This window comes from Diospyros lotus, chromosome 1 (assembly GCF_014633365.1).
Source record: "Diospyros lotus cultivar Yz01 chromosome 1, ASM1463336v1, whole genome shotgun sequence".
Taxonomy (NCBI): Eukaryota; Viridiplantae; Streptophyta; class Magnoliopsida; order Ericales; family Ebenaceae; genus Diospyros; species Diospyros lotus.
Genome location: NC_068338.1, coordinates 37,176,265 through 37,202,923, shown reverse-complemented (window position 1 = coordinate 37,202,923; position 26,659 = coordinate 37,176,265). Strand labels below are relative to the sequence as shown.

Here is a 26,659-nt window from a genome sequence, read left to right as displayed (position 1 = left end):
TGTGCTTTGTCAAATATTAGAGATCAAAATGTATTAACAAAAACTCTGCTTTGAATGTAAATATATACATATGTCCGGCTTTTTAGCAAAACTTGGAAACATTAGCCCCTTAATCAATTGGGCTCACTTTGTTTTGGACCCATTTTCACATTCAGAGCCTTAAGCCCCAATTGATCAGTTAGAATCACTGACAAATTCTTTAAGAATCTTTTTGTTTAGTATTGTTGTGTTTTAAAAAAATAATAAAATTTTAGTCAGCGTTTAGTAAGTAAAACATGGCGTATTCATTGCACTAATTGTCCCTGCAAACTCATGAAAGGCCACAAGTTCAAAAGGCCAACTCTATCAGATTCAAAAGTTCTTCAGAGTCCATAAAAGAACCATTAGATAATAGATGTGAGATATATTATTAGTTTATATAATAATTATACGCATGCTCTTTATTCTTTGTTTTTCTGCTAAGAAGGAACCATTTAAAATAAAAATAATGTGCCTCAATTGACCCACTTTAAAAAAATAAAAAGAAGGTTATAGTTGCAGAAATATTCTTTCTTCTAATGAGAAATATATTCTTTCATCGTCACGCTAACTTTAGATTTTGAAGTTTCGTAAAAATATCACTGTTTGTATTAGTTGATAGGATAATGGTTTTGGGTGTGAAGGACAAAAGGGTAGATGCGATTATGGTGATGGCATAGAAGAAAGAATGTTGTTAATTCTTTGGTTTAAATCGTCATCCCCGTTGAAAGTGAAACCCTTGCTGCTATTAGACAGCAAGAAGAGGCATATGCTCTACAGTATACCCAATTAGTAATTACTACTATGAAAGTATTATTATTATAATAATAAATAAATAAATTATTATTTGCATTAAACACCAACATATATATATATATATATAACCAATCACATTGCTCCATATATATATATAATAATAATAATAATGGTTAAATAGAACAAGTATCTACTAAAATAGATGGATATTAAAAAAAAAAAAACACAAGAAAGTAAAATTTAGTGAGACTTAAGCACGAAGAAGTCTATAAATAGAAATAAATGTTAAATTCAAATTTATATAGTCGTCAGGTCAGTTAATGGGATAAAAGTTTAGTATATATTCCAGTTTGGTTGTGAAACCAAGAAACCGAACCGTAATATAGGCAATTAGGCAAGGGGAAGGGGTGGCAAAGCAACGGTCAAACCAAGAAGAATATAACTCCGAGCGAGAGGGAATATTCTTATTATATTTCCCGCATATTCTACCTTCCTGCATATCTTTCTCTCTCTCGATGTCCATTCTTCTTGTCGCATTAATGGAAAATTCTCTCTATATATAAACTGTTTATCTCCGAAACGGAGCATCGGAGAGACCTGCGACTCCGTGCGGTGAAGGACCATGAAGTTCTGGAAGATCCTGAGCTATCTGATCGAGCAGACATTGCCGGAATGGCAGGACAAGTTCCTGTCCTACAAGGATCTCAAGAAGCAGCTCAGGCTGATTTACCCCAAAGAAGCAGAGGCTGGCCCTAGCTACAGGCCCAGTAAACGGCCCAGAGTGGAGGAGGGCGGCGGCGGAGATAGTCCGGCGGCGGCCGATGGGATGGCAAAGGAGGTGTCGGATTTTGTGATGCTGTTGGAGGACGAGATTGACAAGTTCAATGCGTTCTTCGTTGATAAAGAGGAGGGGTACATCATTCGGTTGAAGGTACTTCCCGATCTGTTTTGGGTTGATACGAATGCATGAAAGGTGTTTGTTGATTTGATTGATCTAATCCTTGTTTGAAATGGGAATGTGTTGAAAATAGTTTCTTAATGAAGGGTTTCGTCTTTGGCTTGAGACTTGAATCTAGCTATAAGCGGAAACTAAGATAAAAGCAGAGCGAATGAAGATAGGTGTCTGAGTCGATTCGTAATGATTGGAAAAGTTAAAGATTGAAAGATGACATTGAAAACATGAATAAAATTTTAGGCTCAACACTATAGCTTAATCATATGTGTGTGTATATATATAATTAACATGTATGCATTTATTGTGGCTTATTTATGCACAAGTATTGCTATGTTTCCCATTCATTTCGTTACCATAATGAGAAAATTGTACCATTGTTTGCTCAAGTTTCAGACCTGAGAAATTGTAGGAACAGATTGAGGATCTTACATAGATGGGGACTGGGAGAAATCAAAACTTAATGGTGAATAAACTAAAATTGCTGAAGAAGCTCTAGTGGAACTTTCACGTTCCAAACTTTGTTTGTTTATTTTTTTCCCATAAACTGAATGAGCATCTTCATTTAAGAATAAGATATCAATCTCTGGCGAGATATGGTTTTGTATCTTTGAGAATCAAGGGTTTGTTGGTCCTGTCCTAGTTGAATTACAACCTCAGACGTGCAAGGTGATGGGTTCATCTTGCGCCAACTGCTAAGCTCCCACATTAAGTGGTTTAACTATGTTCTTTTGTGCATCTCTTTGTGCATTTATGAAAAAGTTTAGTTGAAAATGAGATTGTATCAATATTTGCCACTTTCAATACTATGATACACTGCCTGCACATAGAAACTAAAAGTAGTCCCCCCCCGGGGGGGGGGGGGGGGGTGTCCTTCGAAAGTGAATCAGGTGATTGATCAACTTAGTGTGCTACTCCTACACAGGACCATACATTTGTAGGTGTCAGTATAGATTTAAGTGTTTAAAGACATTAGTATTCAATTCTAACCTGTACAATGTTTCTTGGATTGTACTTCAGTTATTTGGCAAGTGTTGATAAGCAGAATGTTTGTATCTAATTCCAATGCGACTCTTTTGTTATTTTAATTCATTAGAATTTTAGCACGTTACTTTTTGAAAGTTGATCCTATTTAGTATATAATTTGTATCGAGGGAAGGATATGCATACTGGTGTATTCAGTGGCGGACCCAGAACATTTGTTCAATGGGGGTGAAAATACACTGATCAAAGTTTTAATGAAAACAAATAGTAAAAATGTTGTATAAAACCAATATAAATGCCTTTAATATTCTTTTACGAATCTCATAATAAACATTTATTGATTTGTCTTAAAAATAAAAGATAAAATTTTACTCAGTAAATATAAATCTTCAAGATCGAAGCTTGAAATATATGAATAAAATGAGGGAGGAAATGGTTAAAAATAAAAAAAATGTGACAAAAAACAAACACCCAAAAGTTCTCTCTTAATAGATTAAATATTTCTATTTATAGTACTGCAAAAAGTGTTTAATTTGTCTAAAAAATATAGTGTATAAAAACTCTTTAAGACTTAAACAACTCATTCACATGATAAAATCATTAAAACTAAAGTGATAGAATTATTTAATATAGGGGAATGCTTCATAAGTATATACAACATATGCCAACATCTATATTATAATGGTTTAATGATAATTTGAAAAAATCCAATCTAAAATTAGTTATCGTAATAACTTTTTATGTAAGTAATAATTTATATTTATTAAAAGTAATTAGTGAAAAGACCCAACCCAACATAATATATTAAAAGTAAACAAACTTTGCATGTTGGGAGTGTGGGATTTGAACCATTTGAATCCACACAACTTCATTGTAGCGCCTTTATTTGAGGGTCAGACCACTCAGCCAAATATCACAACTAGAAATTTTTGTACAATTAAAGGTAAATTTTGTACTGCTAGGCCCTTGCTGGGTCCACCCATGGATGTATTGAAAAAATTCCTTAATTTCTCTCCCCTTTTGGTTGGAGTGCAGGTGCTGAAAGATTGTGTAGCGAATGTTGAGGATTTAAATGAAGAGTTGATGACAATAGTGAGAGAAATTGTAGATTTTCATGGAGAGATGGTTCTGCTGTTGAATTACAGTGCCCTGAATTACACAGGTTCTTTGTTGCCCTTTGTAATTTTAGTGGTTTTTAAAGTGGTGGATAATCCATCCCCCAAATGAGCTAGATGATGGCAATAGATTGTCCTGTCATTATATTTATATCGTCTACAATGTCACTAAATTTATGTAGTGTGTCATTAAATTGATTGTTTTCCAACTCAAATGTGATCCGTACAGGACTAGTGAAGATCATAAAGAAATATGACAAGCGAAGTGGTGCTCTCATTCGTTTGCCTTTCATCCAGAAGGTTTTGCAACAGCCATTCTTTAAAACGGACATACTTAACAAGCTTGTGAAGGAGTGTGGAGCAATGCTTGATCAGTTTTTCTCCAGCAAGCGATTGGCCACATGTCAAGCAGCAGAAACCAAAGAAGAGCTTGATCCCGAAATTGAAGACAAGCCTCAGAAAGTTACAGATGAACTTGCAGAAATTATAAACATTGAAAATATGTACTTGAAGCAAACTTTAGCTGCTCTGGAGGTCTTGAACAAGATTCGAAGTGGAAGTTCTACTGTGAGCGAGTTTTCATTGCCTCCTATGCATCGCAACAACCGGGAGGAGGCATAGAAGAAAATCCCAGTGTTGTCAAGCAAGCAGCCAAGTTTTTAGGGGGAGTCTGTATTTAGTTTCTCCTTTCTCTTTCTATCTCCTGGCAGGTGAAGTGCCAAGGACAAATAATCCGTGTTCAAACCATGGCTGGGTTGAACTCTGGACGAGTTCTTCTGTATAGAGCTGTTTTGCTTACACAGATATCTTCATCCCCCTTGGGAAACTGTTGATTTTGATTATTACAGAATCTGCTGCTTTCCATAAGCTTGGAACGTTTTGCCTTGAGAGCTAGTTTGCAGATATGCTATTGGCTTAATGGCATGGAAGTCCATAAATCCTATGGACTAGTATACCGCTATTCATCTAATCAGTACACTTATCCTCTTCCTCATACTCGTTATCTACAAGTACCAATTGGTTAATATGCTTAGTCACCAATTCTTGTTCCAATGTCAGATATCTGTTGGCAATTCATACTTGTTTAATTTAAATTTAAAAAACTGTTTTTTAAATTTTTTTTTTTTATCTCAAATTGTCGGTCAAATTTTGAGAGTATTGTGTTTTTAAGTTAATGTTGCTATTGGCCTAACAACTATCCAACAAGAGTACTTCTTGGCCTAACAACTTAGGCTTGAGATAAGGTACTTGGGTTTGTCCTTCTAAAGATAATGCGAAGGGGCTTGCTCAACAAAATAAATGTATATATATATATTAATCAACACATGCGTCCTGTGAGTGAATACGAGTTGGGTGATTATTAAACAAAATTTTAGGTTTATTTCTCTGGCAAATAAATTGAATTTGTTGAATACTTCTTAGATTGAGTAAAAATTTTAGGTTTATTGTATTGATAGATTGATGTAATTATATTTATTATTCATTATATTAAAATCAACAATTTTCAAATTAACTAAGGGCATTTTTAATTAGCCCCAAAATCAAGTTTTTTTAAGAGATGGTGCACACCAAAAGTCCTTGTTGGAGGATTATTTCTCATTTAATTACATTGAATCAATCAAACGCAATTGTGTTTGTAGCTCAACATATGGAACATGGGTTTAGAATTTAGGGTTTGGAGTGAATAATTTATTTTTATTTATTTTTTAATGAATATATTTCTTACTATCATTTCAGGAATTGAACAATTTTTTAAATTTTCCATATAACAAGCCATAGATTTATCGAGCGAGAAGAGAAAACAATCATTTATATTTATTCTCGTTAAAATTTCATGTAATTGCATTTTCAATCGATAGATCACAGTAATAAAAACCTCAACCAGATCAATATAAGGAAGTTGAGAACATAATTAAATCATTGGATCAATTTACAAGGGATGTAAAATCTACCAATTTGCTGCACCCACTCAAGCTATTCACAATCACATATACAACACACGATCTTTAAGTAATACGAACCATAGAGAACCGCAATCCAAGCCATGCGGGCGGGCGAGCTCGCTCGCTCACTGAGAAGCATCAAAGCTGGTCAGCCCCGCTGCAATTTCCACGTAGCATATAATTTTGGCCCCTGCAAGACAAGTAACTATGCGTTTGAAAATGCTTCTGCGACCAACAATTAAATAATCGAGGGCCAACTGCAGATAGAAAGATTCAAATGGGAAACAAAAACAAAACTAGTCCAAGCCATAAGAGCATACTATGTGTCAAAGCTGTTCATGAAGCCCCCGAGAAAGCCAGCCCCATTGCAGTTTCCACACAGCATATCCTTTTTCCCGCTGCAAAACAAGTAATTATGCGTGCGTTTGGAAGTGCTTCCGTACGTGACCGATGCATAATCTTGGTCGAGTGCAGATATGAAGATTCAAATGGGTGCTAATTTGAGACAAAACTAAAGACTAGAAGGGGGTGCCGTACCCGCAAAGCCAACATGATTCACCGGCTTTAAATTGCCCATCAAAGTAATCGACATGATTCACCCCACTGCCTTTGCACTGGGAGCACAGAACTGCACCTGCCAAGGGGACATCAAAGTTGAGAAACAGCAGCATGCTTATGCAAACCCAGTACTAATTAAGGCATTCCGTCATCCTCGAATATCACCTCAAAAAGACACATGTTTTGTGCTTGAATACATAGATGAAAATGACTGGCTAACTCGAATTTAAGTAGTTGATTCCAAGTAGTAAGATAAATATTTGATTTGTTGCTATTGTTGTTGTTTTATTACAAGACATTTGTGAGAGAAAGACAATTCACTAAGCATACCAGAGCTTACGGATTTTCATCAAGTCTGTAAGATACTCATTTTAGAAAACACTTGATACGCATAAAATTAGTTTTTGAACAAAGCAATGTTCTAATATGATGGCTTTTATTTCCCCTGGGAAAATGGAAGGAAGCGAACTGGCTGTTTAATTGTAGAAAATATTTTCTGTTTTTCATCTTCAGTTTCCATCTATGTTTCTGTGTTTCCTAAGTTTCTTATCATAGAGGGCGAGAGACTGTAGAATTGTATCAAAACTAATTTTTGCTTAAGATGTGCCTAAAACACAGATGAAAAATAAATTTTAACCGCCAAGCGCCATCTTGAAAGTTAGCCTTGGTATGGAATATTCTATTTTTCACACGGGCACCAATCGTGATGGATATCTAACATACCCTTTCTGTTTCATCTCAAGGTGTCAAACCCAACCCTAATCTAGACATACATACCAGTAAATTAATTGGTAACAGGAAGGAAACAAGATTCATAATGGATTACCGTTGCCATCGCAATCAGAGCAAATAACACTCTTGCGTACGGTGCCTTGATCATCTTTTGTTGCCTATTGCCGAAAAAAGAAATACCAACAGCTCGATTCAAACTACAACACAAACCAAGTTGATGCTAGAGAGAATATGACAAGCATGTTGACAAAATTTGGAGCCGACCTTAGCTTTTACAGGGCGACACTTTACTGTCCTCTGTGGCTTCTGATTGCTCGAGTTCATGCCGCAGGAACAGCGAGAGTTGTCGCCTGGCTTTTGGATGACTGTGAGAGAATTTAAAAGACTGAAGCATGGAGAAGAAGTTGCCATTGCAATCAGAAAGAAAGAAGATTAGTGAGAACTGAACTGTGTGCGGATTCACAGAGATTTATTTTATTAGAGAGCAGCGGAAGCTTGGTGGTTTGGTTTGTGGCTTCCAGTTCCAGCAGATATTAAGATAAGAGAAGACCAACTTTTTTTTTTTTTTTTTTTCTTTCAAGAATCAGATATATTATATATTATATGTATTTTTATTTTATCATAAATCTTAATCATACTAAAAGAGGTTGAAAATATGAATTTTAATTCTAAACTCTTAATAATTATCTTGTTGTATTTCAGTTAATATCTAATGCAATAATCTTCTTTCATTCTCATGCTTTGGGATAATTAAAACTTGATGAAAATATGAAAAATTAAATCTGAAAATAAACATGATTAGAGATGTTACTTAGGCCGGTTGGGGCCTGTCCAATGGGCTGGGCTAAGTATTGTAATTTTGGGTAGCGAGCCCAACTTTATTAGGCAACTATTGGGCCTAGCGATAATTGCCCATTACCCAGCAAGCTAGGTTAGGTAAGACGAAGATCATCATCAGTTCCATGCATGGCTTTGTAATTATCATTCTATAGAAGGACAAATCCGTAAAATCGTTCACATTCCGCCAATTTTAGTTCCCCACACCGCCAATCGGAGAAATCCACTTCTCTCTCTCTCTCTCTCTCTCTCTGTGTTCAGCTCTGTCTCTTGTGCAATTTTTTCCTAACAGTTTTTCTCTGCAGCCGCTTCGAACTCTAACCCAGTAACCCTAATCCCGTTCCGAGTTTCTCACAGATTCAAAGGTGAAGCATCTTTATCTCTTAGCCTCGCATTTCTCTCCAAGCTTGGTCATGCAAGTCTAACGAAACGCCTAAATCTTCACTTGTTTGAGCTCGAAACCCTAACGAAATGCTAAAATTTTTGCTTTGTGTGATCTGTGTATTAGAGTAATGGGCGAAACGAAGGAGAACGATGCTTACGAGGAGGAGCTTCTTGACTACGAGGAAGAGGACGAGAAGGTCCCCGACTCCGCGGCCGCCAAGGTCAACGGCGAATCCGCCAAAAAGTATGCTTTGTTCTTCGATTCTCAGCTCACTTCTATGTATATGTGTGTTGATTGTAGCTCTTCAAAATTGGTTTGTTTATGTGAACTTCGATCCTTTTATTTTCTCTGTTGGTACTGAAACTGGGATTTGAATCTGTCTCTTCTTCAGTAGTTGTTAGGGTATATATTTTTTAAGTTCATGATCTTCTGTCTTAGAATTAACTGTAGTTGGTTTCATATCTTTTTGCTTACCAGATATTTGCCTTACCCTACTGTTTGTAAGTAAACAAAAAATCAACTGATGTTTATGTGATTGTAAATGCAATACCTCTTTTTTTGTGTTTCTTTTCTTTCTTTCGTTCTTTTTTTTTTTTTTTTTCCATTTAGCATCTCAATCGGCATCAGTTCATAACTATTTAGCAAGAACTCATTTCTTAATTATAAAAAAAAATTAATAACAAATGGACTTCAATACATTCAAAATGGGAAGGGAACTAATACAATGGAAAAAGACAAGGGCAGTGGAATGAGCATTTCTTGATTATTTTGATCTTGGCACTGATATAATATATTGTGTTGGAGGCTCTCATATTTCTGGGTCACTAGGTGGTAGCAGTGGAGGCTTCTTGTGGATCACCACTGGTCCGTCTGATTGTGCGATAAAACCATCTTTGTCATGTATCTCTTCTGGCGCTAATATCTTTCCCAGCATAGATCAAAAACCCAGTTAGATCAGAATATGAGAATGGAGTGAAGGGCTGCTACAAAACAAATAAGAAGTTTCATCTGCACATGTTAACTCGATTTTACCGTGACCATAATAGTATATTTGAAATTATCCTTCTTAGTAAAATGCCATTAACCATGTGCAAAAGGACATGCGGTTGGTGGTTCTAGCTCAAACACTGCTGGATTTAAAATTTTCTCGCGACATCTTTAGATGAAATGCTAATAACGATATTGGTAAATTATATCCTTTAAAACTTGTCACTTAATAGTAACTTTGTGTCACTATGTAATAGACCTTTGCTAGTTTAATGCCACAGAAGTATTGTTCTACTGGAAGGTATAAATGTATTTATCTGATTTACCCATTCTGGTGTAGAATTTAATGTTGTTATCGCCTTCATATATCTAAATTGTACATTCTTTCTTTCTCCTTCTCCAGGGGTTATGTTGGAATTCACAGCTCCGGGTTCAGAGATTTTCTTTTGAAGCCAGAACTGCTGCGGGCTATCGTAGACTCTGGGTTTGAGCATCCTTCTGAAGGCAAGATATTTATTCATTATAGTCATTCGCAAGTCCAGTGTGTATGTTTTAATAACTATTAATTAAGTCTGCATTGCATGATTTTCTTATTGTTTTTTATGCCTATGCATTTATATTTAGACTTCATTTTAGATGTTGATAGTGTTGTGATACCGAAAGATAATCGCCAGTTTACAAACATTCTTTTCTTCTAAATTTTTCCATTTCTTTTAGCAATTTGAGAATGATTTCAGACTGTTATACCTGACCTTAAAGAAATTCGTTTATGCGATCTTGTGGGTTCAGTAGTTCCCTTAACACTTCTAATGTTGGTTGGTATTTCTTCTATTCACAACTAGTTCCAAGTCTGGATTAGAAAAGAAGAGTTGTGTTAGGTAGCTAATAGTCAGTGTAGAAATCTTCAGATCATATATGATGAATTCTAGACAAAAAGAAGATGGTTGGGAGAACCTAGAATTCATGTAGTTGACACCCCCCCCCCCCCCCCCCCCTCTCGTGGGGTTAAGGTTTGGGGTGGTGTTGTAATCAGTGTATTGTAAGTCTAGTTTACAATTTGTTAGCTGACATGATAACAATGTAGAATATATAATAATCCTTACGTGTCGATTGAAGTTGCTCTCTACCAATTAAAGATTATATGATATTCCCCTGAGGGGATGCACTTGTCTAACACAAGCCAGGCTTTGTATGATGTATTCACGGGCATCTAACTATGGATTTGGTGTTTCATTGTTGCTAATTTTAGAGAGATGGAGATTGTTCTTTCTAACTAATCTACTTTTTCTGAGCATCTGAACTTAAGATGCTTAATTCATTACATTCTTCAAATCTTGTTTTTGTCTTTTTTTTTTTTTTTTTTTTTCGTCCTTCCCTTTTTTTTTTTTTTTTATGTTACAATTGTATTAAATATTTTAGTGATCAGCTTATTAGAATTTCACCGTCAAACAATTTTGGTCCAAACTGTTTCAGGTAAATTACTATTATCATACTCTTGATTTTGGAGAGGTAAAAAGGTATGGTAAAGCTTTCAATTAAAACTGAGGGTTCCTTCCCCCCGATTTTATTTGGTTCATCAGTGCAACATGAGTGTATCCCTCAAGCAATATTGGGCATGGATGTTATTTGCCAAGCAAAATCTGGGATGGGGAAGACTGCTGTATTTGTTCTGTCAACATTGCAGCAAATTGAGCCTATTGCTGGCCAAGTTGCTGCCCTTGTTCTATGCCATACAAGGGAATTAGCTTATCAGGTAGTTACTATAACCTATATCTTTTGTAATTTCTCTATCTTCTTCAGCAGCAGAGTGCACACGTGCACCTGCATGTGCCCATATTTTATGTGATATGTTTTACATTTTTGGTACTTTATCTGCTTGTGTAGATCTGCCACGAGTTTGAGAGGTTCAGCACTTATTTACCAGATATCAAGGTTGCTGTATTCTATGGGGGTGTTAATATCAGAATTCACAAGGATTTATTAAAGAATGAATGCCCTCACATTGTTGTTGGAACACCTGGAAGAATATTGGCACTTGCTCGAGACAAGGATCTTTCTCTTAAGAATGTGAGGCACTTTATTCTTGATGAATGTGACAAGATGCTTGAGTCACTTGGTAAGCCTTAACATAACATGTTTTATTGGAAGTAATAATGTTCCAAACTGAAACTTATACTAATTTAAGCCTTTTTATATTAATTTTCTCTGGATTTTCTGCAGACATGAGGAGAGATGTGCAGGAGATATTCAAGATGACGCCTCATGATAAGCAAGTTATGATGTTCTCAGCAACACTCAGCAAGGAAATCCGTCCTGTTTGCAAGAAATTTATGCAAGATGTAATGTCCCACGGCCAGTTCTACTTGAATTTAGAAGGACCTATTCCATTATTTCTGGCATTCTGCAGGCGATACATGGATAGTTAGGATTGCAGTTGTTGCGGCATTACATGCTGACGTTGGGTTAATTTGTTAGTTTATTCAATAATCTACCAGGAAGTGTAGCTGTTTAAGGCCAAATGGCACAAGAAAAGTTAGGTCTTCAGCATGGAATTTTTTGGGCTTGGTTTTTAGATTCTTCAATTGGCCGTTTTTCCTTTAGTTCATGTTATTTAGTTTTTCTATTATTTTCTTGAGGCCATGCATTAGCCTTATAGAGGATATGGCTAGGGATAGAGATGGTAAGAGGTTTAGAATCCACGTAGCCAACCCCTTCTAGTGGGATTAAGGCTTCTGATGGTGAGAGGTTGTTTTCCTTTGCGAATTTGTAGTGGGGTCAATGCTGGGCTTCTTACTTTTGCTTTTGGTTTGCGTAATAGTATAGATGCTCAGAGGGGGTGCATTTCCTTCTTGGCACTTAAAAACATTTCTCAAGGAGTGATGTCAGATGGACCACAATCTCGATTGAGGGGATGTTTATGCATCATTCATCTCGTACTGGATTTATTAACTTCAGGAAGGCTCCTAATATGCTTACTGTGATGTTTCTTCCTTACAGCCAATGGAAATTTATGTGGATGACGAGGCCAAGTTGACCCTTCATGGTCTTGTTCAGGTATTGCTCTACAACATTAGTTTTTGATATCATCTTAGCTTCCACATTCATTTTACCCGGCATATTTTCCATCTCAGCACTACATCAAATTGAGCGAGCTGGAGAAAAACCGCAAATTGAATGACCTTCTTGATGCATTGGATTTCAATCAAGTTGTTATATTTGTCAAGAGTGTAAGTAGAGCTGCAGAGTTGAACAAGCTGCTGGTGGAGTGCAATTTTCCATCCATTTGCATCCACTCTGGCATGTCGCAAGAAGAAAGGTTTGTATTTTATTGAATAATAATATTATGGCTTCACTAGGAAATAAGTCATGTCTTATTTTTCCTCTGTTATATTTTTATTCTAATTTCAGCCTTGGTACAAGGTTTTTTGACCATTTTTCCACATAAGCGCTATCTGGCATTCCAACATCTTACCAATTCATGCTGTCCGCCTATATATGTATGAGTATAAATATACGAGAATTGCGCAAGAGCAACCTCACCACACGCCAACCCTAACACCATCTGATTTAAAAATACTCCTGATAAGGCAAACTGTATCTATCTAGCGAACTGGGGCTTTAAGGAATGACATTGTTTTGGTATCCTAACCTGGACCAGGAAGGGAAATGTATCCTTAATCCAGGTTAGACTATCACAGACCAGACTGTATGAGATGATTAATTAAAATTTAAAACTAAAGAAATAAAGAGCCAGCCATTTCTCCTAATATATCTTGTATTGTGGGAGCATGAGCCCCAACCATACCTCTTAAGGTGCCAAGTTTTTTTTTTTTTTTTCCAGGAACACAAGCACTAGTCATAGCCTTCAACCTTCACAGAGCCAGGAAGGCTTCAAATGTATTTTTTTTTTTTAAAAAAAAAAATCCATCGTTAGGGGAAATATTAATTGCTCATCACTTTATGTGTTGGTTTGCACAGAAGAAAGAATATGAATTTCATTCATCTTCAAAACCAAATGAAAACCAAAACAAAGATAGCATCAAAGAAGATAGATGCATATTCTCATCAACTTCAACAGAAACACAGAGAAAATAAGAGAGAGAAAAGCAGAAAAAACAAGAAGGCAAGCAGTTATCCTCATCAACTCCAATGGAAGATACATATCTATTATCTAGGCTACATAAAGATAGAGGTCAGAAGAACTCAATCATCACGGACTGAATGGAACATTCTTGCTTGTACCATTAGAGAGGGAGGGCAGGGAAGGCGGGGCTTTTTGGTGTCTCACTCATCCCATTTCCTTCTCTCGCTTTTCCCCCACCTTCCAACCTCTACTGTGAGCTTTTGGTGGTACCATGGTACTGCCAGTACCAACTTGTGATTTAACCGGAATGGGACAAAGGTGGTTTTATACTGGATTTCATTTGCAAGGTAATTACTGTCTGATGCAGAATGGAATTCAAATCCATGGATTATGGTTTAAGAATACCGTATGAGGGGAGTCAGTGCCAGTGGTATGAAATGCTATATGAGGGTGTTTTCTGGGAGAGAGAGGATATGAATAGGGGTGGAGACAGCTGGTTTATACCGTAGATGTGGGAAAAATTGATCTATTGGTCATTATGGAAGCTGCTTGTGTGGTTATGGGTTACAGCTGCAGCATGCTTTTGAGTTTTGGGCAGGGATTGTTTTTCCTTTTCTTTTGCTTTAGCATGCTCTTGAGTTTTGGGGCAGGGCTCTTTTTTCTTTTTCATTTCTGAGTTATGACAGAGATCTTTTATTGTCTGATATTGTGGACATGCTAGCACCATGGATCCTTTTTGAGTTAAGTTGCAAATGTGATTGACAAAATTAGCTTCTCACCTGTTTGGAAGTACAAGTGGCAACCAAAAATATTCTGTGAGAGCTCAACATGCAGGAATATTTTTCTTATTTTTTGGGTGGAGGAGAAAAGCAGAATGGAAAAGCACCATGTATACTGAAGGAATGAGCTTTGGTGTGTTCATATGCTGTCAATCTTAATTTGGCATCACTAATTAAATATGACTTGCTTTTATTTTTGCATATTCATGCCTGTTAGTGACACAAATGAGCTGACAAGTCAACTCCAGCGTGTTGTATATAAGTTGTGTTGTTTTACCATCATGTTATGAAAAGAGGAGCTAGAACTTCTGACAAAAAGCAGCTTTATCACTCCCCTCTATTAAGTTCTATTTTCTGCCTAAATGTCCTCAACCAAATAAGAACATAGATATGATTTTTTTTCCATATTGAATTGATACTCCGACCTCTATCATGTGCTTTTTTTGTTTTTTTTTGTTTTGTTTTGTTTTTTGTTTTTTTTTTTTTTGGGGGGGGGGGGGACCTCTATCATGTTCTATGTTTCAGACCTAACTTTGTTGCACCCCAGCTACCGACTCATTATGCATTAGTTTTTCCAATATAACTGTTTATATTGATCGAGGATCTAAATACAAGTGCAATTGGGGGAGTACACTGTCTCTTGCTATTTTGATTGGTAGAATGTACTGAAGTGGGAAAGAGCTGAATTGATGTGCAATTTTATGATTCTTTTTTCCTGATGGGAATAAAACATGCCATGTCTGTTAGTATGGATGATGATTTTTCTTGGAGCAAATTATTGGTAAGGTAATTATGTTACTGCAGAATTGAAACTATTTGGGACATCATGAGAAAACATCACTCTTTTGGAAACAAACAATTGCTGTTTGAATATTATGCTTTATGCCTTCTATTGCATTACATAAATCCCAATTTTTGACTTTTATTCTGTACTTTCTTATAACTAGTAAACATTTCCACATGGCGTACCAACTTTGCAGGTTGACACGCTACAAGGGCTTCAAGGAAGGGCACAAGAGGATACTTGTGGCGACAGATTTAGTTGGTAGGGGAATTGACATTGAACGGGTTAATATTGTCATCAACTATGACATGCCAGATTCTGCAGATACTTATCTGCACAGGGTAAGTTGAGTTTTTTTTTTAATTATTATTATTTGTTTTATCTCAAGGCCAGCGTCTCCTTTTCTACATCACTTTTGAGGCATCTTTCTTGCTTGGATTCATTTTAAAATCTTTGTAGGTGGGTAGAGCTGGCAGGTTTGGTACCAAAGGACTTGCAATCACGTTTGTCTCATCTGCATCAGATTCTGATGTTCTCAATCAGGTTGGAACTTTGATGGCTTGTTTCTCAGGATAATGAGGTTGCTTAGTTCAATGTGCATTTGATGACATTCCGGTTACTATGTTGCAGGTTCAGGAGAGGTTTGAAGTGGATATAAAGGAGCTTCCTGAGCAGATTGATACATCCACATATAGTATGTCCTACACGACTCATATGATACTTGTGTTCATATAAGTATTGATGTAGAACTAGGGCTCTAATACTGATTGATGTGGATAAATCGATTCAATGATCATTCCAAGGGCTTATTAGAGAGAATTTAATATAGGCTGCCAACAAATCCTATTTAGAGAGAGAAAATAATTAAGGAAGTAAAAACTAATTATGAAACACAAGACATTCAGTTTTGCTAAAATGTCCCAGCGCATGAACGTGCCTCTTTGTATGCAGCCTTACAATTACTTTGTAAATAGGCTGTATCCACATGTTGAACCTGTGACCTTCCAGTCACAAAGGACTAACCCTGAAGTTACTATGAAGGCTCGCCCTCAAAACTATCAATTTGCTGATTTCTAAATTTGGCCTTGATTAGGCTTTCCTAGAATCAACTGTAGTTTTTTGTTAAAATCCTAAATTCATGGATTTAGGCCCTCCATCACTTACACTAGAGAGCTTCTGTAAATCTGAATCTCAATGTAACATTGTTTTACCTTTTGTCACTTCTTCTATAGAGCTTTTGTATTTGTTAAACTAGAGATGAACATTGTTTTGCCTCATCTCTTTTTTGCTTAGCATTTAGATTTTTTTTTTTTTTTCATTTCTATTATTTCTGGAATGGAATCCTTTTTCTGATTGCTGGGGTTTATCATCATTTCCACGAGGGTTTTTCTTTGGTACTTAAGAGATTGCCACATCATCTGCACATGTAATATATTTTGCTTCCAGTATGTTATACGTTTTGCACTGACTATGAAAATGGTATTTGTAGTGCCTTCCTAGAGTGGCTTGGAAAGATTTGGGAGTATTTGATGGACGAATGGTGGAGTGGCCATCAGCCATTTGAAGAACTTAAATTGTTTGCGTGCTGGATGGTCTCGACCAGTTAGAATGAGCAAAAATAGATGGTTTACTCTTCTATGCTGTACACTGCTTCGACCAGTTAGAAAGAGCAAAAATAGATGGTTTACTCATCTATGCTGGACACTGCTTTTCGTTATTGTAAACTTTTAGACGTGTTTTGGTGGTGGTGGTGCAGTCAAACTGGAGCCCAAATTTGCATTCTTATGAGAGCTGCTGGATCTGTAATTTATTAGGGAGTCTCCGTTCTCTATTTTTCTATTGGCAAGATTCACTTTAGTATTAATTACCCTCCTTGCTCTTGGTGTGGGTTGGGGCGTGGGGGAAGTGCCCGAGAAAAGCAGCGTTGCGAGAATTGTCATTTTGCACGCGCAATTAGGTTGCAAAATATGGACAATTGTTGACATGCCTTTTTATTAGTAATAGTATTCTCTGAATTATAGCCTTTTTTTTTTTTTTTTGGGGGGGGGGGGGGGGGGGGGGGGGGTGGTGCTTAAGCTGTGCACCAGAAAATTTTGCCATGGCTGGAGGACTTGTATGGTCTATTCTATGTCATTTTGCTTGAATGGTTGGTTCTTCCATTGCTTGAAAAGCTGTATATTTTGGTCATGGATGTTGGATGGGTTATAAAACGGTGAGTTACTCTAGCGGCAATTCGTTCTTCTATGCATGATTGAACTTGGAACTAGGATTTGTGAAATGGAAAGAAACATTTAATTGGAAATAGATATTTTTATGTGCTTATTTAAACAAATTTTTAAGTTCTAGTCGTACGCATTTGTTCTCATGTTTTCTTCCACAAAAATGGTGACTTGATTTAAGTCGCTCTCTCATCAAGAAGTAAACGAGGGGGAGATCCATTCCATTGGAGATAGGATTTTTGAGCCCCAAAGGAAACGAAAGAGTGGTCAACTGTGCTTGGGGCTTTGGTGTGCTTGGAAAACAATGAAAACAGGATCTGGAAATATGACATCATCAATTAATCTTCTAATCGATTCGTGGGCATGGCGTTGACATGTCAGCAGCAAAAACTATACCCAAAACATGTTGATATTCTACGGTAGGTTTTGATCAGGGATTGTTAAAACTAAGAAACAAAGATATAAGTCGCTCACTAGCTTGTTTGTTCAGAGAAACCCATGTCCGTCACTGATTGTCATCTGTGGCCTGCTCACTAATTTAAAAGTCAAGAGCAAACAAGTTAAAAGCTGATTAGGTTGGTTGACGAGCAGATTACTTTGCTTAAAAATATAAAATGGATGATACTAAGAAATGTTAACAAATGTAGGACACTTGTACTGGTGTTTTGTGTAGCCTATGGTCTCGTCTCATGGTGGTGGTGTTATGATCGTACTACGTTGCCTTTTTTTTTTTTTTTTATTGCTGTTATTCCCTCACTTGTTGAGAATAATGATTCGCTGCCTCGTCGCAGGTGGTCGGCAAAAAGTATGTAAGGCTTTACCCTGCTTTATTATCGGAGGAACTTTACGCTTATAAGGAATCCATGCTTAGCAATTCCAGCCAGGTATCATACATATGTGTGTGTGTGTGTGTGAGCGCGTAAATTAACCTGTTTTAGATTAGTAAAGCTGTTAATTCTCAAATAATTTCGAGTGAAGGTTGATCTGGAGAACATAGACGCGGACAAGTTTCCGAAGGTGCGGGAGCTGGAATTTATGTTTATGGACTGCATTTTAGAGGAAGGCGAAATGTTTTATATCCCTCCAAAATGGTGGCATTACGTGCGCTCTCTCACCATTAGTTTTTCTGTAAGTTTCTGGTGGAGTCACGATTCCAGCTCCACAGGATCATGATGAGTTGTTTCCCTTCTCCCTTTCTCTTTTGTTTTCCACATTAATTGGCTCTGTGTCAACCCAGAAAGGAGGCATATCATCCATGGTCATGCATCTTAATTATCCAGCCACTACTGCTCTTATACTCACAAACAAGCAGTTGCAATGCAATTGGCAACAAACAAACAGTATGCTGTTATGTATAGAGGTAACTTGAAGCATTTCATGATTGATGATCATGATCTATATGTAATATACACACGGACCCCCATTCCATCTGTTTTAGTTTCTTCAGTGAAAGAAAGACGTGTAATTTATGAATCAATTATCAAAACATCTTTGTTAGTAGTAGTAATCAATCAAAGCTCTTTCTAGAAATCCTTAATTGAACAAGTTTAGGTAGCTGATGATATAATTTTGTAGTAACAACGGAATGAAAACATCCAAGGCTGTTAAAAATCCCACTCTTGTCACTAGGACCGACCAGGAAAGCCACAAACAGAGAGTAGAGTGGAAGAACTGAAACTCTGTGATGGGAGGAATGAGGGAACAACGGAAGAGCGCAGCGCGATGGAACTTGGAAGGAAGGAAGGCAGAGGATGGGACGAGCATCAAGCAAGTTTGGGGACAGAATGTGTTTGCCCGAGAATAGCAAATTTGGTATGTACAAGTACAATATGATAGCCCCAACCAAGTTATGCTTATGTATGGAGATCTTAAGCTGAACGTTAAAAGGAACATGGCGAGTGGGAGGGTCATGGTCCGTCTTTGATCAAATTCTTGAAAAATAATGGATAATGACATTAATCCAGAGAAAAACAGGAGTGAAGGAGTCGGAGTTGGAGTTAAGCCTTTTCTTTGCCATTTATTATTACATTCGTTCAAGTTTCAAACCACCACAGGAAGAAGAATCGGATTTTGCAAGCCTTAATACAAATATGATCTAGCAGCCAACTTATCACTTCATCTTGGCTCTCTATCCTTATTCATATGAATACAAATATTTTTCTTTGTACTTTATTGTTTTTTATGGTTTTATTTCAGATGAAAGATCAGGAGTTAAATGATAATTTCATCTCATTTGACCCGTATTTTTTATTCAAAAAATTATTATTTCTCTTAATTAGACCCCAATGTGATTGCGTAGATCTTATTTATTATTTTTAATATTATTTTTAAAAATTAATTTGTATCTATTTAATTTTACCCATCAATTCATATTTTATAATTTTATCATTTTTTGGTGTTCAAATTATTGTTGACTAGAGAGTATTTGATATATTTTTATAACATTACATTATACTATAATAACACAAATATCCGTTTTTGTGATCCATATTATTAGTTTTAAAGTTTGCCCATTTTTCATAAAAAAAAAATTATAAATAAAAGCAGTTTGATGATATGACAAATCTCATCTAATGTAATAACATCACAAAATATTATTCAATCTTCATCTTCAAAGACGTACCACTCATCCTAGTTGGCAAATCTAATTAACCACCAAATCAGGAAGATACGTGGCAAATCTAATTAACCAACAAATCATTGACAGGTGGGGTGGCATTTGAAGATGAAAATTGAAGAAGATTTACGCAGTTTAAATTAGTATAAATACATGTATTGGGTCACATATGGAAGCCACAATAGTGAAAGGCAAAAAATTAGAGAAGATTAGAGAGCAAGAAAGTATTAATGGCCAATGCTATGTCAGTGAGAATTAGGGAGGTCTGGATTAAAAATTTATTTGAAGAAATATCATGTATTGATGTTGAACTTAATATGCATAATACGATAACTTTAAATACCGACTTTCTTAGATTTCTAAAACGTACCAAAAAGAATGCTTTTGAAAGTCAAATATATGCACATCTCAAGTACAATGTGAATAGAATGAAGATGGTATAATTGGGCTCAACGTTGTTTGATGACCAAGGCAACATGAACAGAATATGGAAGATAAAATTTTCCAATTTCAACATGGACAAGGACGACATGCCCGTCTTCCATTGACTTCTTGCTAAATGGTAGCATTGACCTACGAAAAAATACAAGGGAAGAAGGGGTAAGGGGTCGACATGCACCACTTTTCTTGGATGATTATGGATATCTTGTATGATTTTGCAAAACTCAAATGGGTTACCTTCCACAACTTGTATGATTTTGCATATTTGTGAAACTGCTAGCTTACTAAGACTTGCCTGACTCTACTTTGGAATTTGTGGAGAAGCTTGCAAACGTTTTTGGATGTGGATACGACGTGAAGCAGATTGCCAACCATTTTTATCAAGCAAGTTCAGACTCTCTATTGATGACTATGATTTACTTGAAGATGAAAAAGAGTTGGGGTTTGCCAAAAGAATGGGTCGAAGGTCATCTCTATGGAATCAGTGCAAAAATAAAGTGTCATCGCTTGGCATTACATTCTCTCAAACTAGCACGGAAAATAAAAGAATTAGAGCCCGACTAACTACATCTTTGTTGTATATGACTAACTACATCTTTGTTGTATTCTTTTCTTATTTTAATTAAAAATCTTGGGTACTATACTAATTTTAATTCCAAGGGTTATCTTGGTATAGTTTATGATTTACAATGAATGTGTAAATAGAGTAACTGTTTCATTTGTTCTTTGTTACTAAATATAACATGCAAATTCTTCATTTTTTTTTTTGAATTTAGTGAATACAAAAATAAAAATAAGATAAAATTGAAGAGTAAATATATGAAATTCACGAACTATTAAGGCAAAAAAAAAAAAAACCCTTAATTATTAGAATAGGGAAAAAAAATGTCATTGGCAGGGGAAAAAGATATAGACAATGTTGGTTAAGAAAATAAAATTTTGAAAATTGCTATACATACATTGGAAAAATACTTAAAAAGGTGAAAAAACAACTTAAGCAAACATGATTGATCTTAAAGTTGAAACGAAATTAAAGCCTTAAAGAAACACAAATGCAATCAATAAAACCAAGCCAGAAATGTGAAATTAAATACCAAACTATGTCGTCGTATATTTGTATAAATTTAATTATGGAGTCAAAAGTAATTAATAACTTCTTTAAAAAGAAGAAGAAAACACTTTAATAACTACTAACGCTAAGTTTAACAGACAGATTTGGTCAGGCGACAAATCTGGCTGTTCATTTTAGAGTAATTAACTACTCCGTGGTGGGATGGAGGCTTGGATCCTCTCTTTATTTATTTATTTATTGGTTATCTTCTATTCCAAATTGCCCGATCTGTTGTTTCATGGAATTGGGCAGATCAGCCGGTGCCACCCACCAAGGGCATTATTATTAATTATATATGGCATTAGAAAACTTGTAGATTGGCTTCCACAAAACAATTAGGAGACCACATAGACCAAAGTTGGAAACGGATTCAATCTATAAAGCCTAAAAATATATTTTTGCCTCCAATTTTTTTTCATTTAACCACTTATATCCCTTAACTTGAGAAAAGACCAATTATACCTTTTAAGTTATATCCCTTCAGGGACATGGATGTGTTCTTAGCCATCTATAAATTGAGGAGGTGCATTTTCTTGATATTGGTGACGCCTCATGGGATGATACCAGCAGGTTCCATCATTTTGAATGAATTTACGCTAAATGTTTTGGTCAGATTTTGTTTGTTTGTTTGTCGTTGAGAAGTGATGGGGTTTAGGGTCTTGGTTTGAACCTTTCTTCTTTTTTAAATAAGAATAAAAAAAAATACGCATGAAAATAATGCACTCTCTTTCCAGACTCTCTTAAAGCAAGGGGAGTGACTGGTACAGGTAGACCTTTTTCGATTTTGTAGAATTGCCATCTTCTTTTGTAATTTTACTAAATGTGAACCAGCCTCAAAACTCATGCTTTTGATGCTTCCCGTCGCAACCCAGTTCTTTGTTGATAATGTATTCAAAACTAAGTTTTGGCGCATGCATGGTTTGAGGAAAGACACTCCTCCGTCCCCGTCCCGTCCCCCTTGAAGAAATGGAAGCTTGCTTGATGATGATAATCATGGCCACATAAATGGTCTTTGAATCCACGGATTACACTGTTAAAGAATAAACCACGGCAATCTGGCAACACATTTCGCACTTTAAACGAATCATATATGGGTGCACCTCAAGTTGGTATGTTTGAAATTATGATCTGATATATGGAATTTCGACCCTGAAAGAGAATAGCAATTTGCGCAATCTGAAAACAGTAGACTAACCTTGAAGCTAGGATCATTCACTTCTAAATACAACACAATTCTAACTCTCTGTATTCCTTTTTGACTCCTTTCTCCTTGCCTTCTATTCTCCTTGTTTGAATGGGAATCAGCTATGTATATATATAATCTATTAGTCGTTTTTCAACATTCAAGAAAGAGCCAAGAATTAGCATCTCTTCAACATACAAAAGGGAGGATATCCGAATTCCCTGATACTATTGAACCCACAAATTCAATGCTAGAAACAAGCACTACAAACAGAACAATCATCAACCAGTTGACGACCTTCTCCTTTTCCCAACTTATATTTATCCACATAACTGGAGTAAGGGGGGGGGGGGGGGGGGGGGGGGTTCTCAAACGCAGCCATGTTACTAGTTTTCATCCTCTGGGGCATGCTTTTCCCATCTTCTTCTTTCAGCTGTATGGAGCCCTTCAACGTTTCGTTCCCATCTTTTGATTCCGGCAGCTGCAGCAAAACCGGCAACTTGATCTGCATGGGATCAGTTTCAGTGGGCAATGGAAGTTTGAGCATCACACCACCTGATCCAAGCACACCAGTTAACCAGATTGGAAGAGTTTTATACCATGTCCCTGTCCTTGCTTGGCCGGCATATATCTGCACCACCTTCACCATTAGGATCCTGGTCGAACATAATGCATCGATAGCTGGTGATGGAATGGCTTTCGTTTTGGCACAGGATAGTAATCCCTCACCATCAAAGAGCTTCGGATCCTACATGGGAGTCTTTGATCAGTCGACTCAAGGTAAAAAAATTTCTGTTTCTTCAAAAATTATGTTCCCTGTACAAAAATGACGATCTTTCAAATTATCCCACTTAAGATGGCTGTTCGTGCTGATTTACTTGATTTGATGATCCCCATGGCTGTTAATCTCGTAGAAATTGTTTGCTTTATCTTGGAGTACAGGTGTCCTTCGTCAACTGGCTGTCGAGTTTGACACATACAAGAATGAAGACGAACCGGATGCAAACCATATTGCAATTGACACAGTCAGCATAGAGGAACCAGTTGCTTTTAAGAGCCTCAACGGTACAGGCATTCAACTCAAAAGTGGAAGGGAAATTACTGTCATGATTGAATACGATGGATGGAGCAAACGGCTGCAGATCTATGTGGCCTATGCCGGGGAGCCCCTAGCGAGTTTTCTGAATCATACGATGAAGTTGCAACACACTGTTCCGAGCAATGTCTACATGGGGTTCACAGCAGCAACTGGAACTCTTCGAGAAACTCATCAAATCCTTTCATGGAATTTCACAACTGCCCGGTTGCCTAAAGAATCTCTCGAGGAAAAGCCAAAGATGTTTGGTGTAGTTTACATCATAATTGGCGCGGTGCTGTTGCTTGCTGCAATAGTTGCTACCCCCTTCATCCTCACAGATCGGAAGAGCAAAATGGAGAGGATAGCAAGAAAAGATGATATTGAGGCACTAATAGCTGTAGCCAATGGCCCCAAACTGTTTTCTTACCGACAACTTTCAGAGGCTACTCGCAACTTCAGGAAGGAAAATCTTCTGGGAACTGGCGGTTTTGGAAGCGTTTACAAAGGCGTCGTATCCAAATCCAATCCTCCTACCACCATTGCAGTCAAGAAGATTTCTTCAACATCAAAACAAGGTCACAAACTTCACTCTTGCTTTCTTTTATGGCTATTTGCGGCACCTTTAATTGATTTCCCGGTTCTCTGCTTGGATCATATATATATGTGTATGTATGTATGTATGTATGTGTAAATCCCAAATTGATTGCAAATATGCTTGGAGCTGTCTGCTCATATGGCAAAGGCGCCCCTTTTCTGGCTGTTGCAGGTGAGAAAGAGTACTTGGCAGAAATTTGCACGATTGGACGCCTCAGGCACAAAAACATAGTGCAGCTCCAAGGCTGGTGCCATGACCGCGACCAGCTCCTCCTAGTCTATGAATACATGCCAAATGGCAGCCTTGACCGGTTCATTGGCAAGGACGAATTCCTCGACTGGCCAACCAGACACAAGGTACTGGTAGGATTAGCGTCGGCTCTAGTCTACCTACACGAAGAGTGTGGCAACCCCGTTGTTCACAGAGACGTGAAGCCAAACAATGTGATGCTGGATGGAGACTACAATGCGCATCTAGGCGATTTCGGGCTGGCAAGACTACTACTCCAAGACGCAGCCTCGGTCACAACCATGATAGCCGGGACTCCCGGCTACTTGGCCCCGGAAGTCAGCTTCACCGGGAGGGCCACACCCGAATCGGATGTGTACAGCTTTGGAATGGTGGTGCTGGAACTGGTGTGTGGGAAAAGATCAAGGGGGATCATGGACGAAAACAGCCTGGTGGACAGTGTGTGGGATTTGCAGGAAACAGGGGCATTGCTGAACTGTGTGGACAAGCAGCTGCAGGGCCAAAAATATAACGAGGAACAAGTGAAAAGGGCTTTGCTTGTGGGGCTGGCTTGTTTGCATCCAGATTTCATGTTGAGGCCTAGGATGAGGAAGGTGGTTCACATCTTCATGAACCCTGATGAGCCTCTCATGGAGCTGCCAGAGACTCGGCAGAGCGCCGTGCGGCTGTCCTTCCGGTCTTCTTTTGCCACCACGACGACCACCACTGATCTTTGCTCCAATTGCACCAACACTGGTTCTTGTGGAGGCTACACTGAGTCATTGCCTGATGAGACTGAAGCTAGGTTTGAGCTGTGACAGACAATGGAGTGGAGGACAAGCCCAGCAGCAGATTAATTGGTCGCAATGGCACTGCAAGCTCCAATCCACCCTCTCCCTGGCTTCAGGCTTCAAACTTCAAAGCAAATTTTTCTTCTCTTCCCTTCAAGTTTTATGCAAACTATACTGTAAATACTGCTCTTTCATCATGTTAATTACAGTCATTTGTGGATTTTTAAGATATTGATGGACAAGTACAACAAAATACACGTATTTGAATGGAAGTTGCCCAGACAGAGTTTAATTATTCCACATGCCTCTTGATCCCGTATTGCAAAATAAAAAGGTAAAAAAAAACTATATTTATGTTTGATGCTATGCTAATGGATTAACTATTGGGAAAAACAAAGCACGAACTTGAGCATGCATGAGAGATGAGATGAGAAGAGATTTCCAATTGTTATCAAAAGGGGTATTCAAAATTGAAGAAGATCAGGACTCGAGATGGATATGTATGGATTTACGTTGCATATCTATCAAAAGTATTGCACGCATGGGGAGTAAAGACAGGGAAAGATTATAGATTGAAATTTTCTTTTTTGATTTCTTTGATAATCATAACGACGAGGACGACGATTACGAGGATGTTCATTATCCTTAATTTGCTACACCTATCACTTATTCATTGTAAAACAGTGATATTATTCCCTAAAATACACCATAACTAGAGGAGATTAATTTCTTAAGCTCTCTCAATAACAATTAAAAGCTTAAAATACAGAAATTCAGTGCCTTTGCATCAAAGCTCAAAATACTAACCATCACTAGAGCCATTGTTGTTTGTGAAGCACCAAATGGCATTGTAAGGTTTAGCAGATTGGAAGGCCATGTGCTACAATCGTTGTCTGCCATTTGGCAGCTGCTGGATGGCAGCACGTGGCAATCATCCGCTGCCTCTTGATAGCGCTTGATTGTCCTTATTGATTGATCTCTCCCGATTGCCTTCTCTGCCTGCTGCCATTTCTATTAGAATAATCAATCGTACTTGCATGATGTGATCTTAGCCATTCATCCGTGCTTTATGAGGCTCAATCCCACCTATTCATCATCGCTTTTAATCTCACGCCTCAGGATGTGAATGGTCAAACCAAAGAGACGAAAAAAGGTGTGAAGAAGGAAAGGGAAGAAAAAGGAAGATATGGGGAATTGAAGGTTTTCGTCTTCGAGCTAGGGTTCTCTGATTTGCTCTCTATTTCTCTTTTTGTAAATGCTCTGTATAGTTTATGCTCTATGATTAGATAGGTTTTGCCTTTAATCTGTATTAAGTGATTATCAGGCAAGTTTTGTTTCTTGAACCATCGTTTGTATAGAGTGATTGGAAGGGTTTTATGTGAGTGTAATCTCCGATTCTATTCATAGTTCAGTGAACTCTTCTCATCAGATCTTAACGTAGACGTAGCCCTAATTTGGGTGAACCACGGTAAAATTTTTTGC

The 26,659-nt window shown here is 37.2% G+C and overlaps 5 protein-coding genes across 7 annotated transcripts; 4 read left to right on the top strand and 1 right to left on the bottom strand.

Annotated features, from left to right (window-relative positions):
- Positions 1-1,187: 1,187 nt before the first annotated feature.
- Positions 1,188-4,850, top strand: LOC127803523 (SPX domain-containing protein 1-like). Its single transcript, XM_052339797.1, has 3 exons — positions 1,188-1,705; positions 3,746-3,872; positions 4,055-4,850. The coding sequence occupies exons 1-3, from the start codon at positions 1,397-1,399 to the stop codon at positions 4,444-4,446; spliced, it is 828 nt and encodes a 275-aa protein (XP_052195757.1). The 5' UTR covers positions 1,188-1,396; the 3' UTR covers positions 4,447-4,850.
- An 867-nt stretch (positions 4,851-5,717) lies between these two features.
- LOC127803532 (protein BUNDLE SHEATH DEFECTIVE 2, chloroplastic-like) lies at positions 5,718-7,611 on the bottom strand. The gene is made up of 5 exons (XM_052339811.1): positions 7,323-7,611; positions 7,153-7,216; positions 6,306-6,402; positions 6,089-6,166; positions 5,718-5,958 (listed from the first exon to the last, which is right to left on the bottom strand). Coding segments are annotated over exons 1-5 (387 nt in total). The 5' UTR covers positions 7,470-7,611; the 3' UTR covers positions 5,718-5,957.
- Positions 7,612-8,092: 481 nt separating this feature from the next.
- Positions 8,093-16,929, top strand: LOC127803511 (DEAD-box ATP-dependent RNA helicase 15-like). Of its 2 annotated transcripts, XM_052339776.1 has the most exons (12): positions 8,093-8,260; positions 8,404-8,523; positions 9,671-9,771; positions 10,848-11,020; positions 11,152-11,383; positions 11,488-11,606; positions 12,265-12,321; positions 12,399-12,583; positions 15,111-15,255; positions 15,374-15,457; positions 15,545-15,608; positions 16,404-16,929. In XM_052339776.1, the coding sequence occupies exons 2-12, from the start codon at positions 8,408-8,410 to the stop codon at positions 16,412-16,414; spliced, it is 1,287 nt and encodes a 428-aa protein (XP_052195736.1). In that variant the 5' UTR covers positions 8,093-8,260; positions 8,404-8,407; the 3' UTR covers positions 16,415-16,929. The 2 variants fall into 2 exon arrangements, with proteins under 2 accessions (XP_052195736.1, XP_052195745.1); XM_052339785.1 differs by lacking the exons at positions 8,093-8,260; positions 8,404-8,523 and having other exon boundaries at positions 10,741-11,020.
- A 47-nt stretch (positions 16,930-16,976) lies between these two features.
- Positions 16,977-19,177, top strand: LOC127803535 (lysine-specific demethylase JMJ30-like). 2 transcript variants are annotated; one of them, XM_052339832.1, is made up of 4 exons: positions 16,977-17,126; positions 17,925-18,017; positions 18,112-18,261; positions 18,825-19,177. In XM_052339832.1, exons 1-4 carry the CDS (start codon positions 17,112-17,114, stop codon positions 18,828-18,830), a joined length of 264 nt encoding a protein of 87 aa, XP_052195792.1. In that variant the 5' UTR covers positions 16,977-17,111; the 3' UTR covers positions 18,831-19,177. The 2 variants fall into 2 exon arrangements, with proteins under 2 accessions (XP_052195792.1, XP_052195783.1); XM_052339823.1 differs by lacking the exon at positions 18,825-19,177 and having other exon boundaries at positions 18,112-18,591.
- A 3,688-nt stretch (positions 19,178-22,865) lies between these two features.
- On the top strand, positions 22,866-25,204 carry LOC127792818 (probable L-type lectin-domain containing receptor kinase S.5). The gene is made up of 3 exons (XM_052323459.1): positions 22,866-23,265; positions 23,428-24,138; positions 24,330-25,204. The coding sequence occupies exons 1-3, from the start codon at positions 22,866-22,868 to the stop codon at positions 25,202-25,204; spliced, it is 1,986 nt and encodes a 661-aa protein (XP_052179419.1).
- Positions 25,205-26,659: the final 1,455 nt, after the last annotated feature.